The sequence below is a fragment of the Hemiscyllium ocellatum genome, chromosome 47 (genome assembly GCF_020745735.1).
Source record: "Hemiscyllium ocellatum isolate sHemOce1 chromosome 47, sHemOce1.pat.X.cur, whole genome shotgun sequence".
Taxonomy (NCBI): Eukaryota; Metazoa; Chordata; class Chondrichthyes; order Orectolobiformes; family Hemiscylliidae; genus Hemiscyllium; species Hemiscyllium ocellatum.
The window spans coordinates 19,700,909-19,719,232 of record NC_083447.1 but is presented as its reverse complement, the minus strand read 5'-3'; the positions used below and the strand labels follow the sequence as shown (position 1 = coordinate 19,719,232).

The 18,324-nt window shown below is 39.5% G+C and overlaps 1 protein-coding gene across 1 annotated transcript in view; it reads left to right on the top strand.

The window, feature by feature from the left end:
* LOC132836644 (adenosine deaminase domain-containing protein 1-like) overlaps window positions 1-18,324 on the top strand; it is a 79,593-nt gene that overhangs the window by 45,816 nt on the left and 15,453 nt on the right. Inside the window, exons 5-9 of the mRNA XM_060856034.1 lie at window positions 3,550-3,675; window positions 7,427-7,568; window positions 10,187-10,354; window positions 12,666-12,880; window positions 13,451-13,685. Coding sequence (XP_060712017.1) covers window positions 3,550-3,675; window positions 7,427-7,568; window positions 10,187-10,354; window positions 12,666-12,880; window positions 13,451-13,685 — 886 coding nt within the window. The remainder of the gene's footprint in view (window positions 1-3,549; window positions 3,676-7,426; window positions 7,569-10,186; window positions 10,355-12,665; window positions 12,881-13,450; window positions 13,686-18,324) is intronic.

The window sequence follows — 18,324 nt, the reverse complement described above, 5'->3', positions numbered from 1 at the left end:
AAAAAGTACCCTTCCCTTACCCATTGTTATAGAGTCCTAGAGATATACAGCATGGAAACAGACCCTTTGGTCCAACCCATCCACGCCGACCAGATATCCCAACCCAAACTCGTCCCACCTGCCAGCACCTGGCCCATATCCCTTCAAACCCTTCCTATTATACCCATCCAGATGCCTTTTCAATGTTGCAATTGTACCAGCCTCCACCACTTCCTCTGACAGCTGTTCCATACATGCACCATCCTCTCCATGAAAAAGTTGCCCCTTGGTTCTCTTTTATCTTTCCCTTCTCACCCTAAACCTATGCCCTCTAGTTCTGGACTCCCCCACCCTAGGGAAAAGACTTTGTCTATTTATCCTATCAATGCTCCTCATGGTTTTATAAACCACTATAAGGTCCCCTCAGCTTCTGATGCTCCAGGGAAAGCAGCCCCAGCCTATTCAACCTCTCCCTATAGCTCAAATCCTCCAACACTGGCAACATCCTTGTAAATCTTTTCTGAACCTTTTCAAGTTACACAACATCCTTCCGATAGGAAGGAGACCAGAATTGCATGCAATATTCCAACAGTGGCCTAACCAAAGTCCTATACAGCCGTAACATGACCTCCCAATTCCTGTACACAATACTCTAAGCAATAAAGGAAAGCACACCAAATGCTGCCTTCACCATCCTATCCATCTGCAGCACCACTTTCAAGGAGCTATGAACCTGCACTGCAAGGTCTCTTTGTTCAGAACACTCCCTAGGACCTTACCATTAAGTGTATAAGTCCTTCTCTGATTTGCTTTCCCAAAATGCAGCATCTCTCCTTTATCTAAATTAAACTCCATCTACCACTTCTCAGCCCATTGGCCCATCTGATCAAGACCCTGTTGTAATCTGAGGTAACCTTCTTCACTGTCCACTACACCTCCAATTTTAGTGTCATCTGCAAACTTAATAACTCTACCTCTTATGGTCACATCCAAATCATTTATATAAATGGTGAAAAATAGTTCACCCAGCAACAATCTTTTTGGCACTCCACTGGTCACAGGCCTCCAGTCTAAAAAATATCCCTCTACCACCACCCTCTGCCTTCTACCTTTGAGCCAGTTCTGTATCCAGATGGTTAGTTCTCCCTGTATTCTGTGAGATCTAACCTTGCTAATCAGTCTCCCATGAGGAACCTTGTCGAATGCCTTACTGAAGTCTGTATAGATCACACCTACTGCTCCGCACTCATCAATCCTCTTTGTTACTTTTACAAAGAACTCAATCAAGTTTGTGAGACATGATTTCCCACGCACAGTCATGTTGACTGTCCCTAATCAGTCCTTGCCTTTCCAAATACACACAAATCCTGTCCCTCAGGATTCCCTCCAACAACTTGTCCATCGTTGACATCAGGCTCACTGGTCTGTAGTTCCCTAGCTTGTCCTTGCCACCTTTCTTAAACAGTGGCACCACGTTAGCCAACTTCCAGTCTTCCGGCACCTCACCTATGACTATCAATGACACAAATATCTCAGCAAGGGTCCAAGCAATCACTTCCCTAGCTTCCCACAGAGTTCTAGGGTACACCTGATCAGGTCCTGAGGATTTATCCACTTTTATGTGTTTCAAGATGTCCAGCATTTCCTCTTCTGTAATATGGACATTTTTCAAGATATCACCTACATTCTATATCTTTCGTGATCTTTTCCACAGTAAATACTGTTGCAGAATACTCGTTTAGTATCTTCCCCATCTCCTGTTGCTCCACACAAAGGCTGCTTTGCTGATCTTTGAGGGACCCTATTCTCTCATTAGTTACCCTTTTGTTCTTGATATATTTGTAAAAACCCTTTGGATTCTCCTTAATTCTATTTGCCAAAGCTATCTCTTGTCCTCTTTTTGCCCTCCTGATTTCCCTCTTAAGTACACTCCTACTGCCTCTATACTCTTCTAAGGATTCACTCAATCTATCCTATCTACAGCTGACATATGCTTCCTTCTTTTTCTTAACCCAACTCTCAATTTCTTTAGTCATCCAGTATTTTCTATACCTACCAGCCTTTCCATTCACTCTAACAGGAATATACTGTCTCTGGACTCTCTATCTCATTTATGAAGGCTTCCCATTTTCCAGCTGCCCCTTTACCTGTGAACATCTGCTCCCAATCAGCTTTTGAAGGTTCTTGCCTAACACCATAAAAATTGGTCTTTCTCCAAATTAGAATTTCAGCTTTTTGAAATCTGATCTATCCTTTTCTATCACTATTTTAAAACTAATAGAACTATGGTCACTGGCCCCAAATTGCTCCCCCACTAACACTTCAGTCACCTGTCTTCCCTTATTTCCCAAGAGTAGGTCCGGTTTTGCACCCTCTAGTAGGTATATCCACATAATTTTTTTTTTTTAGATTAGATTAGACTTACAGTGTGGAAACAGGCCCTTCGGCCCAACAAGTCCACACCGACCCGCCGAAGCGAAACCCACCCATACCCCTACATTACCCCTTACCTAACACTACGGGCAATTTAGCGTGGCCAATTCACCTGACCCGCACATCTTTGGACTGTGGGAGGAAACCGGAGCACCCGGAGGAAACCCACGCAGACACGGGGAGAACGTGCAAACTCCACACAGTCAGTCGCCTGAGTCGGGAATTGAACCCGGGTCTTCAGGCGCTGTGAGGCAGCAGTGCTAACCACTGTGCCACCGTGCCGCCCACAATCAGAATCAGAAAATTTTCTTGTACTCACTTAACAAGAAAGAACCCATTCTACTCACTGTAAGGCCACACTTAAAATATTCACTTATCTATTTCTGTGCTATGACCGCTCCCAAACAGGTTCCCCAAGATTAGTTGTGAATTTCAATGTTTTTTAATGTTCCTAGATGCACTCCGATGTGCAGCAATATATGAATTCAAAATCTCCCTCTCCCTGTCCACTCACTCACTCTCTTCCCCCCCCCCCCCCCGCCCACAAACGCACTGACCTCTCCCTTTTAAATGTGTTATTGTTTTGCCTTTTTCTTTTCTCCAAAGTTCCAAAACAATGTAACAGCACATAAAACAGTAATTGCTGCTCCTGGAATTCGAGGAAATCACCTCCAACACTTAAAATACCTCAAAAATGAGTAACCTGCTACAGCCAGAAATTTTTCCCATCTTCCGTCTTGGATTACGCAGAATCCTCTATTTGACATAAAATGTTTCCAACAGTCTTATAGCAAGTGTCAACTTAGATTATGTATTCAGGCCTCTGGAATAGGTTTGAATCAGCAGACCTCTGACTCGGGGGCAAGTGTAGCACTCACATTATACTGAATGTAGTGCAAATGTAAATTCAAAGCACTTTTGGTTTGCTATTGATTAGGCTACTTACTATGTGTATATGTCCTGTTAGATGGACCTGGAAATCTGTCCACTTTCTGAACTAGTAGCAAGGAGTAGAAGTGCAGGAAATAAAGAACGGGTTATTTCACAGAGTTAATGAAGTAAAATATGACTAGTTTCTATTTCTTAATTAAATTTAGAAAATAAGTGGTTTGAGAGCTCCCTTATGATTTATTTCAGAAAATCTAATCATTCACCCGGTACGTTGTGCAGCAGTTGGCAATTGCATATTGAATATGCTGTTGGAATCTCTTCCCAAGTACAAAAGCTGCAGAGGGAACCTTGCTGCTTTCATCATGGAGAAAGGTAAATTAACTGTCCTTTGTTTGACTCTTAATTCTGGTGTAAATGAATAAAACTTGTTTCTTTTTCCCTCCTTCCCCTTCCCCTTTTCCTTAGAGAAGTAATATTATCATTAATGTCTAATATGGAGAGTAAAAACCTGACAAAAGAGAAATGTTCCAGCTTACGCTAAGCAAAGGAATCAGTCTCTGATGTGACGTGGAAGAATTCAGTTGTTCCCCACCATACACAGCAAATCATTTTGCATTGGTAACCAATGATCATAGATATTGTGGTCTTACAGTGATTTCAAATTATATCTGACTTAACCAAGCATAAAACACAATGTGCAGAACATGAACAGGCCTTTCATTCAATTGGTCCGTTTGCCATAAGTCTTCTCTAATATACTATTTCTAGCCCTATCACCATAATCTTCTGTTCCTTTCTCTCTCCTGCTCACCTAGCTTCTCTATAAGCAGTTGGCAGTGATAATGGTAATGTCCTGTAATTGAACTTCCTGCGTACATTCAGGAGAATATTCAGGACATAAATGCCAAAGCCTCTTAAGTCATGTCAGTCTGTACTGGAAGATTTAAAAACAAATCTGATATTTATTCCACTTATGCAGTATTACTTTAGCGCAATAAAGTAATGTAAAGGCTGTTCTCATCCACAATAGAATCTTTTTAAATGGGTTCACAGACTGATGACAAGCACATTTTAAAAAAAAGAGTAATGCTAAAGAAACTGACCTGTGAAGACACCAGATTGAAGAATCACCTAAGCTGATTGCTGGGCTGTTTTCCTTTTTGGTCAGAACAATCTTCTGCCCTGATTTGAACTGTTATGTGCATTGAATATTCTCGAGTCCTCAGTTGCACTGTCAGGTTAGGGTGTTGTATTATGCTGCTGCATTAGTGAATTTTATGCTTCTAATTTAGATTTGATGGAAATTAGACTGGTAGGAAATGCTCTTACTTTAGTTTCATGTAAGTAATGGACGGCTAATCTAGAAACACAAGAACTTTCTAGGGACCCAGGTTCAAATCCCGCCATGGCAGTTGAATGAATTTGAATTCCATTTAAAGGTCATCTGGAATTTACACTCTAATGATGATCTGAAAAACCCATTTGATTCACTAATGTCCTTCAGGGAAGGAAACTCCCATCCTTACCTGATCTGGCAGATCTATGACTTCAGACTCTCAGCAATTAGATTAGACTTTAGATTAGACTTACAGTGTGGAAACAGGCCCTTCGGCCCAACAAGTCCACACCGACCCGCCGAAGCGCAACCCACCCATACCCCTACATTTACCCCTTACCTAAGACTACGGGCAATTTAGCTTGGCCAATTCACCTGACCCGCACATCTTTGGACTGTGGGAGGAAACCGGAGCACCCGGAGGAAACCCACGCAGACACGGGGAGAACGTGCAAACTCCACACAGTCAGTCGCCTGAGTCGGGAATTGAACCCGGGTCTACAGGCGCTGTGAGGCAGCAGTGCTAACCACTGTGCCACCGTGCCGCCCACAATGTGGTTGACTCTCAACTACCCTCTGGACAAATGGGGATGGGCAATGAATGCTGGACTAATCAGTGATGTCTCAATCCAATCAATGAATTTTTAAACATTCTTACAGTACAGAATTAAAATAGTCACTGGATAATTGGGTTTTGCTGTAAAAAGAATCTGTCTATATTTTTTCCTCTGCACTCATCAGGACAAAATTGTAAGTATGTCAAGTTTTCAAGTTTTTTTTAAATAGCATGAGAAGTGTGCTGATCGGTTGACATGAGGTCTGTGGTCATGATTATACCATTGGGAACGTTCTAGGGAAGTATTCCTCAGCCCCACACCTAAACATCAGTTGCAAAAGACCCAATACCGAGACATTCCTGATCAGAGTTGACTAATCTGGTTTGAACTTAAAAAAAAAACCGTTGTTGCATCTCTATGGTAACATTTCCACTAGTTGAAGACTACCTGCAAACCAAAATGCACCCTTCTCATCCAGTCTCAATTGTTGTTTCCTTTGAAATTTAGCATTCTTATGATTCTGCCCTGATGAGTGCTAAATGAAAGGCTTGAACAATATAACTTTTTAATGTTCATAATTAAATTCCAAGTCCAAGACTTGGTTGCAGTTGTATAGTGTTTCAGTACCAGCTGGCATTCTACATATTGTGTCCTTTTGTTGAATATGTACGAGAAGCAGCAGCTAAAATCTTATCACCCTGAATTGTTGGTGTAGAACTGGTGAAGTGGTTGTATAGAAGATTATCTTTCTAGAATGTTAATTTTATGGTATAAATATTGGCTGTTAGAAGGCAACAGTTTGCTTTCAACCTCTTCCTTGTTGCTCAATGTCTTGTATTTGTGAATGGACTTTGGCTTCCAAAATGCTTTAAATTAGTTTTTTTTTCGGCAGTTTCATGAATAAATATCTATTAAACTGTTTAGTAACATTTGGTTTTTGAATGTTGTATTCTGATTACTGTATTATGTAACCAGTTTTGATTTTAAGCTGTAATTGTTAGTAATGCTCCTTAGCTCGTTTCCTAATCTGGATGTAAAACATTTCTGAAATTCTTCCACTAATTCAGGAGGAAATGTTTACTTTTAGTAATTCTCCATTTGCAACTAGAGATTTCATTTGTTTTTAATTTGTTTGAACTGATTTTTATCTCCCAAGAAAGAAGGGGAGAAGTAGGTAGAATCAGACAAATATCTATATCTTGGAAAATAAAGCCATTGTTTTTACTGTATTAAATTTAATAAGGTTCAGGAAAAATTCATAAATTCTGTTTGGTTCTAAATTGCTCTTTGTGATTTTTCTTTCCTCCTCTGAATTCTGCTGTCATAGTCACGCAGCATGGAAATGGACCCTTCGGTCCAGCCAGTTCAGGCTGAACGTAATCCCAAACTAAACTAGTCCCACCTACCTGCTCCTGGCCCATATCCCTCCAAATCTTTACTATTCGTGTACTTACCCAAATGTCTTTTAAACATTGTAATTGTATCCACATCACTACTTCCTCAGGAAGTTCAACCCACACATGTGAACCACCCTCTGTCTTTTTAAAAATGAATTGCCCCTCATGTCTATTTTAATCTTTCTTCTCTCACTGTAATGTGCCCCCTAGTCTTGAAATACCCCGTCTTAGAGTTAATGGTAGCTGCCTTTTCCCTATCTATACACCTCATTATTTTATAAACTTCTATTAGTTTGCCCCTTGACCTCCAGTAGTGCAGTGAAAAATGTCTCAGCCTATCCAGTCTTTCTTTATTCTCAAACCTTCCGTACACTGAAACATCCTGGTAATTCTCTTCTGAACTCTCTCAAGCTTAATAATATCCTTCCTATAATTGGGCAACCAGGACTAGACATCATATTCCAGAAGAGGCCTAACCAATGTCCTGTACAACCTCAACTTGACTTCCTAATTCCTATACTCAAAGGCACAATGCCTTTTTAATCACCTGTCTATCTGTCTTACCTGTATTCATTATTTTTAAAATGTATTCATTATTATAGTTTTACTTTTATAATGCATTTTATCACATTAACCAAAGCAAGATGATGTGTTGGATAGATACCCTTTTGAGTAGAATCATTGTCATATTACTCTGTTCTGAAGTATGAACCTATAAGCTAATAAGTTTTTATTAAGATTTCTCAAACTAATTAATTCTATATCCTCATGTTTTAGTAGCATTTCCATATTGCTCCTGCAAAAATGTACTATTTTCACTTATGATTTTGCAGTGACTGAAGATGGCAACAGTGAGCAATATGAAGTGGTTGCTTTAGGAACAGGCGATACTTGTTACAGCAGTTGGATCCGTTTTGATGGTCGTTTACTTCATGACTGCCATGCTGCAGTAATTGTAAAACGGGCATTGCAAAGGTATTAGCTCAAGTAAAGTTTGCCATGTATAAAAAGATTTCTGTATCTTCAAAGACATTGTAAGACATCTATATCGAATCCATGGTACACTCATTGCTCCAGTATCTTGAGCAGTTCTTCATAAATAATTCACCTAATACAGAAATAAAGCAAATGTTAACTTCCTAGGAGTATTGCAAAGAAGAATTGAGACAAATCTTTTAGCTAACGAATGGAATCATGAGGGAATGCCTCAGAATCTTAGACTTCATATTTTACAATTGTTCTTGGTTGCCTGAAATGACTGAAAATGGACTTTGGCATGAAGAGAAAATGCACAAAAGACTTAATCCGCATGTTACTTAAAATTAAAGTTCAATAGCACAAGAGTAACTTAAATAGTAGTGGAAGACTATTTGAGCATGACAAGCCATACATGGCTTTATTGTCCTCTGTGGCGTCTCAAGACTGAGGATTCCAGAATGATATTGGTGTAGATGTTTGAAGAACTGACAGTTATATTGCTGATTCTTGAAGCTTCTGCATCAGTGCCACTTCAAGCATTGGATATTGTATGTTTGACATAAATGATTTTTGAAACATGCTGAACCAAATTCTAATGCTTGTTGGTGGACTGTTATTTTCCAAAGATATGTTTAACACTACACAAGATTGTAGAACCCTTTTTATTGTGCCCTTCTATCATTTGTATGTTGGAATCTGCAGTCAGTGGAAATTGCATTGTATTTTAATTAATCTATGGAGTGTTCTCATTAGCCTCTACCATGAAACAGCTTGTATTTTTCATTTAAACAAAAACAAAATACTACTGGAACCAGAACATGCTTTAGAAACTGAGCAGGTTTGAATTCATCTGTGGAGAAGAACAGTTAATTAAGTCCAAAATTATCCTTTCAGAATTTTAAAAAATTTTCTTAAGATTAGCAGTTCATTTTTTTTATAACTAGTTCTGGGTTGCATGTTTATGATTTTATATGGCACTTAACACACACCCTTTTTTTTCACTCAAAATTAACAGTTCAAACAGAATCAATGCAATTTGGCTTGTCAGCTATATGTTGTGCAGTTTCAGATAGAATTGCTGATCATATTTCTTATAATCTTTAATATTCTGTGCAAGTAACTTTACAACCATCCCAAAGGTCCACTGTGCAGGCAACAAATTGTCTCCCCAGTGTATCACCAATCCACGTTTGTTGTGTCACTCCAAGGGAATTATTGCATCAAAATCAATCTTTTTTTTCTTGATATCTATCTTGAGAAAGCCTGTTTTTATTGAGATTTAACTTTTTGCAAAAAAGTAAAACTTCAAAAGTCCAATTCAGTGCTTTCTTGCACAGTGTTATACAAGTTCATTTTTTTTAAAGAAAGTCTAATTGCAGCTTTGTTCAGGGAAGTATTCCAAGCAACAGTGCTCACTTTCTCCTAGATGTACTTGTAAAACATGTATTTTGGGCTGAGGGAGTATGCATATTGTCCCAGAAATTACACTCTGCACAATGTAATGTAGGTTAAAAACAATGACTGCAGATGCTGGAAACCAGATTCTGGATTAGTGGTGCTGGAAGAGCACAGCAGTTCAGGAGGGAGCAGTAAAATTGACGTTTCGGGCAAAATCCCTTCATCAGGAAGTTCAGTACATAACGTGGTGAGCAGTTTGGATTGTCGGACAATGTCTGAGAAGACTGATGCCTTGCAATTTTGAATGAAATAGCACAATGGCACCCTCTAAAGGATGTCACAGCTATTGCCTGGCAACATCCAATGTCTTGACTTAAGGATTTTGTCATGTTTAATGTTGAAGAAAATTGACCACTTTGTGTGAACCATCTAATACCTGTAAACCGATGTCAATGAATACTGTACACTCATTGTGGTGAAGAAGTTCTTGCACTTATTCTCATATGTTCTGACCCTAAATATATCATTGCTGTCCCCTATTGTACCTAGCCCTGTTGTAGAAATTGATGATATTCACTGTTTTGTTTTCTCTCTTTCTTTTTCTCTCTCTCTTCTTCTCTCTCTCTTCTTCTCTCTCTCTCTCTCTCTCTCTCTCTCTCTCTCTCTCTCTCTCTCTCTCTCTCTCTCTCTCTGTGTCTGTGTCTCTGTCTCTCTCTCGCCCGCTCTCTCTCTCTCAAATGAGAACAAGTAAGAAACTTGTTTTGGGGAGATAGATCACTTTTCCTTTGATCCTAGATCCTTTGTTAGGTCCCCAACTTCAGAGCATAAGAACTAATTTTTTAAAGATTTTCTACCACTGCCTGGAAACTTCTAATTAACTGAGTGCGCAACCTCCAAAATACCTGTCATGGTTTCCAATATACTGTGATAATAAATTGTTTCAACTTCAAACAGTCCCAGTTAAACATGGCTTTTAGTAATTATGCACATAGAGAAAGGGAAAAAATATGGCAAAAGCCTTTGTCTGTTGTAACACCAGTGTATGATGTGGAGGTACTGGTGTTGGAATGGGGTGGACAAAGTCAAACGTCAAATGACACCAGATTATATTCCAACAGATTTATTTGAAATCACAAGCTTTCAAAGTGCTGCTCCCCCATCAGGTACATTGTTGTGATATTCTCCTTTTACCAGTAACATTTCTCTTAATTTTGCAGATATTTGTTTAAGCAGCTCCTTCTATTCTGTAGTAATGATCCTGTGGGTTTAGAAAAATGCATCTTCTACAAGTCTTCAGGAAGTGATTTGCTATCCCTCAAGAAAAATATTTTTTTCCATCTCTACCTTAGCAAAGTTCCAAAGGGGGCTGCTCAGAGCATTCTCATGTAAGTGTATTTAGTTGTGGCCCAGTCAATATTGAATAATGGAGGAGAATTTTATGATTAGAATTAGAAGTATTTGTCAATTAACTTATAATTTTCCAAAAAAAATTAATTCCACAAAGTAATGAAAACATAATTAATAAATTGGATCTAAGTATTAAAGTCTACTTGCAGTGGTGTGCTAGTGATAGGATTCAATCCTTTGCATCCTATTTGGTTATGGAACACTAAAGTTAATTTAAATAGCAACAACTACTTTTTAATGTGGTACAGAGCATCTGGAGTGTAACAGAACCAATTTAATAATGTACCCCACAGGCTCTTCCCAGAAGAGTTTGAAATGTGTGTTCTCAAAAATTTAGTGTTGATTTAACCAGTCAAAATCAAGATAAAGAGAAACTTCGAATATCTGGCATCCGATTATCCAAACAAGATCGCAAGGTCCTGATGCTTGGCTAAACTGTGTTATCCGACATTTGATTATCCGAACAAAGTACTCCCATCCGTGTCGCTCAGATAATCGAGGTTCCTCTCTACCGCTACCTATTATTTACAGAATCCCTACTGTAAATAAGCATGTCCAGTAGATGTTTGACCCATATGAGAACAATATACTATAAAGACTGAAAATCTGAAATAAAAGCAAAATATTTGTGATAGTCAGATGTTCTGGCAGTGTTTCTGAATTGAGAGCAAAGTAAACATTTCAGATCTCCAAAGCATTGTAAAGTGCAAAGTCAAAAGATAAGATGCTATTCTTCAACATTGAGTCTCTTTGGAGCAATACAAAAGGCCAGGACAAAGATTCAGTGATAATAAGGTGGCAGATTAAAATCAATCACTGGAAACTCTGGGCCACACTTCTGAGCTGAACAGAATTGCTCTGCAATGCAATTACTACTTTTTGCTTTGTCTCCATTGTAGAGCAGTTTGCGCTGTGAGCAGTGATTTAAGGTATACTAACTTGAAAGGGTACAAGTAAACTGCTGTTTCACCTAGGTGGGAGTCTTAGATGGTTAGAAATGAGGTGCAAAAGGACAGGTGTTGCAGATCCTGCACTTGCATGGAAAAATGCTGTGGAAAGGAGAAGTGGTGTTAGGGATGACTGAAGTGGGGCACCAGGAAATCATGAATGGAATAATCTATTTTTGGAATGCTGCAAGGGAGGACTGGATGGTGATGGCATCAAACTAGAAATAGCTGAAACGGTGGAGGATGATCCATTGAAAGTTGGACACTGTTGGAATGGAAGGTAGAAAAGAAACCCACTCATGCTTCTGGAAAGTGAGGGAAAAGGTGAGAACAGAAGTGTATGCCAAAGAATGAACATTGAGGAGACCCTAGATGGTGCTCAGTTTAGGATAAGAAAATTTATTAGAATTGGTCTTGTCCAAGTTTAAAATAGAAAAACTGAAAGAAAGAAATAGCGTTCTCACAGGGAAGCAGGATATGAACTGTAATCAAAAGTAGATGTAGGAGTCAGTGGACTTGTGTGGAATATTGGTTCATTATCTCCATTTCTGGCAATGGACAAGGAAGGTAAAACTCCAGGAAAAGTCATGCAAAGGTAAGTGTGGAAATTAGAAATAGCATTGAAATTTTCCGTTTCAGGGCTTGGTTCAAGAATTGAGAAATATCACCAGTGCATTCCCAGTGCAGTTGCCAACCTGGCAAATGACCCTGGGTAAAAAGGTAAGGGAGTAGAACTGGAGCTAAGATGTATATTTCTTGCATCCACAAATGGGTAAGATCCATGCAGAAACCCATTGCAACATCTTTCAGAAACTGAGGTACAGTTGAAGGAAAATTCATTCAAAGTGAGAACAAGGTTGAGGTAGGTGAGGAGGATGATGGTAGAAAGGTCCTCGAGAGGAAGAAACAGAAAGACCGTACACTCAGATGCAACTGGAGATGTCAGTAGCTTGGATGTTAATGGTTTTCAAAATAAGATTTGCTTACGGCAAGGAAACTGGAAGCTATTAGTCGTGTCGAATATTCAGTTTCTTCTAAAAGTGAGAAAAATAGTTAGGATGTGAAGGAAATAGTTTGGAGCAATTGTTGCCCCTTTATTCTGGCAATGAACAATTCTCCATTTTTTAACTAGTTACAGGTTGCACTTTTACAACACATTTGCAGTTTAATACTAACCCTCTAGTCTATTTTTGTTTGGGGGTGTTCACATGGAATGAAATGAATAGTGCAGACAGGGTATTTGCATTTTACCTTGTCATATATATGCTATGTAGTTTCAGATGCAATTACTGTTCCTGTATCATCTAATTAATATTCTTAACTGTATAATTGTCTTCTCCAGGGACCCTGTGCCATATCGAAACCCTGAAATGAGACTTCACATTCATTCCAAAGGTTCCATTATGCCAGCAGCAAGCTGTCGCCCTAGTGTGACAGCAACTCACGTTTGCTGTATGACAGCAAGTGATAAACTAAGCCGATGGATGGTGCTGGGAGTCCAGGGAGCTCTGCTCAGCCACTTTATCAAACCACTATACATCACCAGTATTGTCCTTCGTAAGTGCAATAGATTTCACTTCAAGAAATAACTTGAAAATGTTGTTTCTCAGTGTGGATTTTGAACTGTACAGGAACTAACTTTGCATTATCCACTCTGCTGGAATTATAAACCATATACCTCTTCATTGTCTGTAACTCCTAGCAGTCTGACTACTTCTGTATATGTATTCATGGGCACACTGCATTGGGATAGGTTATCTTTGTATCCACAGAGCAAGTGGAACACCTGCACTAAAGCTGTAAAGGATATAATTATTGTGAATATGACTTTTCAAATCCATCCTTACTGCTCACCCATGATGCTTACTCTGAATTTATTCTGGATGTTTTGGTCTAATATTTGGTCACTGATTGAGTTCCCTCATTGTGTGAATCATTATGAGAAAGATGCTACATGAGATTGTGCCTTTGTAACATTACATTCAGAGTCACATTCTTAATTTTAAAAAAAATATTGAATAATAAATAATATAACTTCAAATCCAAATTTATCAGCTTGATAGTGAATGTTAAATTAGGGAAAAATAACTCTTCTCAAAGTGCATTCTTTTTATATTTTAAAATCAGCTGGCCCGTTTCATCCGATGCAGATTGTCATAAAAGCAATCAATCAACGTGTGGATGAGAGTTTGAATGAGAAACTTCCTGACCTGTACACTGCTGTGAAAGCACACTTCTCCCATTGTGGTGAGGGGGAACCTAAGGAGGCGGATCCACTTTACGGAAAGCTGAGCATAAACTGGTGTCGGGGAGATAACACCGTGGAAATTGTGGATGGGGTGACAGGAGAGATTACAGAAGAGTAAGTCTGTTTAACCCTTGCTACTAAAGCATGATCATACAGTTCCTGAAATACAAATGTTTAAAACTGATGTGTACAATCATGGAATAAAATTGTCAGTAGCAACATGGATATAAAATTAGCGAAGTTATAGGAAATGGAGAGTAATGAATGGCCATTGTATATGTTTTTTCGGTTGAAAGCATTTTAGTGGACTTTCCCAGAGGTTGATATTGAGACTTTTGCTTTTCTTGATTTTATATTGATCTAGACCTTGCTGTGCATGGGTCAATTTCAAAGTTTGTAGATGACACAAACTTAGTTGTCTTTGAGGGGTGTAAATTGGAAATAAGATGATGATCACCTTTATGGGATTGTACTATATGCCATCCAATAGTCAATGGGAAACAGAGGAGCAAGTATGTAGCGACCTCAAAAATACATATGTGTGTAATAGGGGATTTTAACTTTCTGAACATAACCTGGAACTGCAATAGTGTTAAGCCCTTGGATGGTGAGGAACTTGTTAAATAGGCTCAAGAAAATTTTCTTCTTCAATATGTAGATATACCGTCTAGAGAAGGATCAAAACCTGACCTTGGGAAATAAGGCAATGCAGTGACTCCGTTATTACTGGGGGAGCACTTGGGACTAGTGATCATAATTCTATTGGTTTTAAAATAGTTATGAAAAAGGATAGACCTCGCATAAAAATTAATTGGACTAAGCCAAATTTTGATGGTACAAGGCAAGAATTTTAAAAAGTTGATTGAGATCTCTTTGCAGGTAAAAGGATGACTGGCAAGTGAGAAGCTTTCAGTGAGATAACAAAAATTCAGAGGCATTATGTTCCTTTTGGAGTGAAGGGTAAGACTGGTAAGGGTAGGGAACAATGGATGAATAAAGATGTTGAGGCTCTGGTCAACAATAAGAAGGAGGCATATCATATGTTGGATACAGTCAACTGGGATCAAGTGAATCTCCTGAAGACTAAGGGGTATAGATGCATCCTTAAGAGCGAAATCAGAAAGGCAAAGAGGGGATATTAGAGAGCCTTGGCATATGATAAGTTCATAGATATACAGTCAGAATCAGGCCATTTGGCCTATCAGGTCTATTCCCCCATTCGACATAGCTGGTATGCTCCTGATCCCCATTTTCCTGCCTTCTCCCCATAACCCTTCAACCCATTGTCAATTAAAAATCTGCCTAACTCCTCCTTAAATTTACTTACTGTCCCAGCATCCACCGCACTTCGGTGTAGCAAATTCTACAGATTCACAACCCTTTTGGGAGTAGTTCCTTCTCAACTGTTTTAAATTTACTGCCCGTTATACTAAGACTATGATCTCTTGTCTGAGAATGCCCCATAAGAGGAAGAATCTGCCCCACATCTATTTTATCCATACCTTTTATCATCTTGAATACCTCAATTTGATCTCTGCTCATTCTTCTAAATTGCATGATTATAGGGCTAAACTATTCATTCTGTCTTTATACGACAAACCTCTCCTCTCTGGGATCAATCTAATGAATGTCCTCTGAATTGCTTCCAATGCCACTGCATCTTTCCTCAAATAAGGGGACCAAAACTGCGCACAATACTCCGTGTGGTCTCACCAATACTTTGTATAGTTGCAACAATATTCCCATACCTTTTATATTCTATTACTTTATTATAAAAGCTAATATTCTATTCTCTTTCTTTGTTATCAGCTGCACCTGCATGCTAGTTTTCTGTGGCTTGTGAACAAGGACGCCAAGATCCGTCTGCACTGGAGCACACTGAAGTCTCTCCCCATTTAGTTAATAAGTCACCTTCCCATTTTACCAACCGAGATGCATGACTTCACTTACACATGTTAAACACAATCTGCCATGTTTTGGCCAACTCTCCTAAACTATCTATAATCTATTTGCGATTTATTGTCCGCCTATTTTTATGTCAACACACAAATTTGGCTAGAGAGTCTTCAATCCCCGTATCCAAGTCATTCGTGTAGATTGTAAATAGCTGAGGTCAAAGGTCCGAACCCAGTGGCTGCCCATTAGTTACTTTTTGCCATCTAGAAAACAAATTATCCCAACTCTCTCTTCTGTTCATCAGCCAGTCACCTATTCAAGCTAATAAATTACTCCTAATCCCATATGATCCAACCTTGTGAATTAACCTTCTATGCGGCACCTTATCAAATGCCTTCCGCAAGTCCTGATAAATTACATCTACAGGATCCTCATTATCCAGTTTGCTAGTTACATCTTCGAAGAGCTCTAGCAAATTAGGCAAACATGAGTTGCCCTTCATAAAACTATGCTGACTCTGGGAGATAGTGTTTTGACTTTCCAAATGTTCTAATATTGCTTCCTTTAATTGATTCTGACACTTTCCCAACAACAGATGTTAAACTAACTGCTCTGTACTTTCCCTTTTTCAATAGGGTGTCACATTAGCATTTTTCTAAAATCCACTGGAACCTTTCCTGTGTCCGGCAATATCTGGAATATTGTAACTAATGGATCCACTATCTTAGTTGCTGCTTCCTTTTAAAACCCTGGGGTGTAGGCCATCAGGCCCAGAGGCCTTGTCTCCCCACAATCCTAATAGTTAATTGAGTACCTCTTCCTATTGATGTTGATTGTTCTAAGTTCTATCCTTTCTATTGACTCTCTAATGCCTGTTCCAATAGAGTCATAGAGACGTACAGCATGGAAACAGACCCTTCAGTCCAACCTGTCCATGCCGACCAGATATCCCAACCCAATCTTGTCCCACCTGCCAGCACCCGGCCCATATCCCTCCAAACCCTCCCTATTCATATACCCATCCAAATGCTTCTTTACATGTTGCAATTGTACCAGCCTCTACGACTTCCTCTGGCAGCTCATTCCATACACGTACCGCCCTCTGTGTGAAAAAGTTGTCCCATAGGTCTCTTTTATATCTTTCCCCTCTTGCCTTAAACCTATGTCCTTTAGTTCTGGACTCCCCGACCCCAGGAAAAAGACTTTGCCTATTTCTATCCATGCCCCTCATAATTTTGTAAAGCTCTACAAGGTCACCCCTCAGCCTCCGACACTCCAACGAAAACAGGCCCAGCCTGTTCAGCCTCTTCCCTACAGTTCAAATCCTCCAACCCTGGCAACATCCTTGTAAATCTTTTTTGAACCCTTTCAAGTTTCACAACATCTTTCCAATAGGAAGGAGACCAGAATTGCACGCAATATTCCAACAGTGGCCTAACCAATGTCCTGCACAGCCACAACATGACCTCCCAACTCCTGTACTCTGAACAATATAGGAAAGCATACAAAACGCTGCCTTCACCTATCCTATCTACCTGTGACTCCACCTTCAAGGAGCTATGAACCTGCACTCCAAGGTCTCTTTGTTCAGCAACACTCCCTCAGACCTTACCATTAAGTGTATAAATCCTGCTAAGATTTGCTTTCCCAAAATGCAGCACCTCGCATTTATCTGAATTAAACTTCATCTGCCACCTCTCAGCCCATTTGCCCATCTGGTCAAGATCCTGTTGTAATCTGAGGTAACTCTCTTAGCTGTCCACTACACCTCCAATTTTGGTGTTATCTGCAAACTTACTAACTGTGCCTCTTATGCTCACATCCAAGTCATTTATGTAAATGACAAAAAGTAGAGGACCCAGCACCAGTCCTTGTGGCACTCCACTGGTCACAGGTCTTCAGTCTGAAAAACAACCCTCCATCATCACCCTCTGTCATCTACCTTTGAGCCATTCTGTATCCATATTGCTAGTTCTCCCTGTATTCTGGGAGATCTAACCTTGCTAACCAGTCTCCCATGGGGAACCTTCAGCCTTACTGAAGTTCATATAGATCACATCTACCGTTCTGCCCTCATCAATCGTCTTTCATACTTCTTCAAAAAATTGAATCAAGTTTGTGAGACATGATTTCCTACACACAAAGCCATGTTGACTATCCCTAATCAGTCCTTGTCTTCCCAAATACATGTACATCCTGTACCTCAGGATTCCCTCCAACAACTTGCCCACCACCGAGGTCAGGCTCACTGGTCTCTAGTTCCCTGGCTTGTCCTTACCACTTTTCTTAAACAATGGCAGCACATTATTCAACTTCCAGTCTTCCGGCAGCTCACCTGTGACTATCGATGATACAAATATCTCCGCAAGAGGCCCAATAATCACTTCTCTTGCTTCCTACGGAGTTCTAGGGTACACCTGATCAGGTCCTGGGAATTTATCCACCTTTTACCCATTTCAAGACATTCGCACTTCCTCCTTTTTAATAGGGCATTTGCAAGATGTCACCATCTATTTCCTTACAATCTATATCTTCCATATTCTTTTCTACAGTAAATACTGATGCAAAATACTCATTTAGGATCTCCCCCATTTTCTGCAGCTTCACACAAAGGCCGCCTTGCTGATCTTTGAGGGGCCCTATTCTCATTTGTTTTTATCTAGTTGATTTTGGGCCCTATTCTCTCCCTAGTTACCCTTTGTCCTTAATGAATTTGTAAAAACCCTTTGGATTCTCCTTAATTCCGTTTATCAAAGCTATTTCATGTCCCCTCTTTGTCCTCCTGATTTCCCTCTTAAGTATTCTCCTACTGCCTTTATACTCTAAGGATTCACTCGATCTATCCTGTCTATGCCTT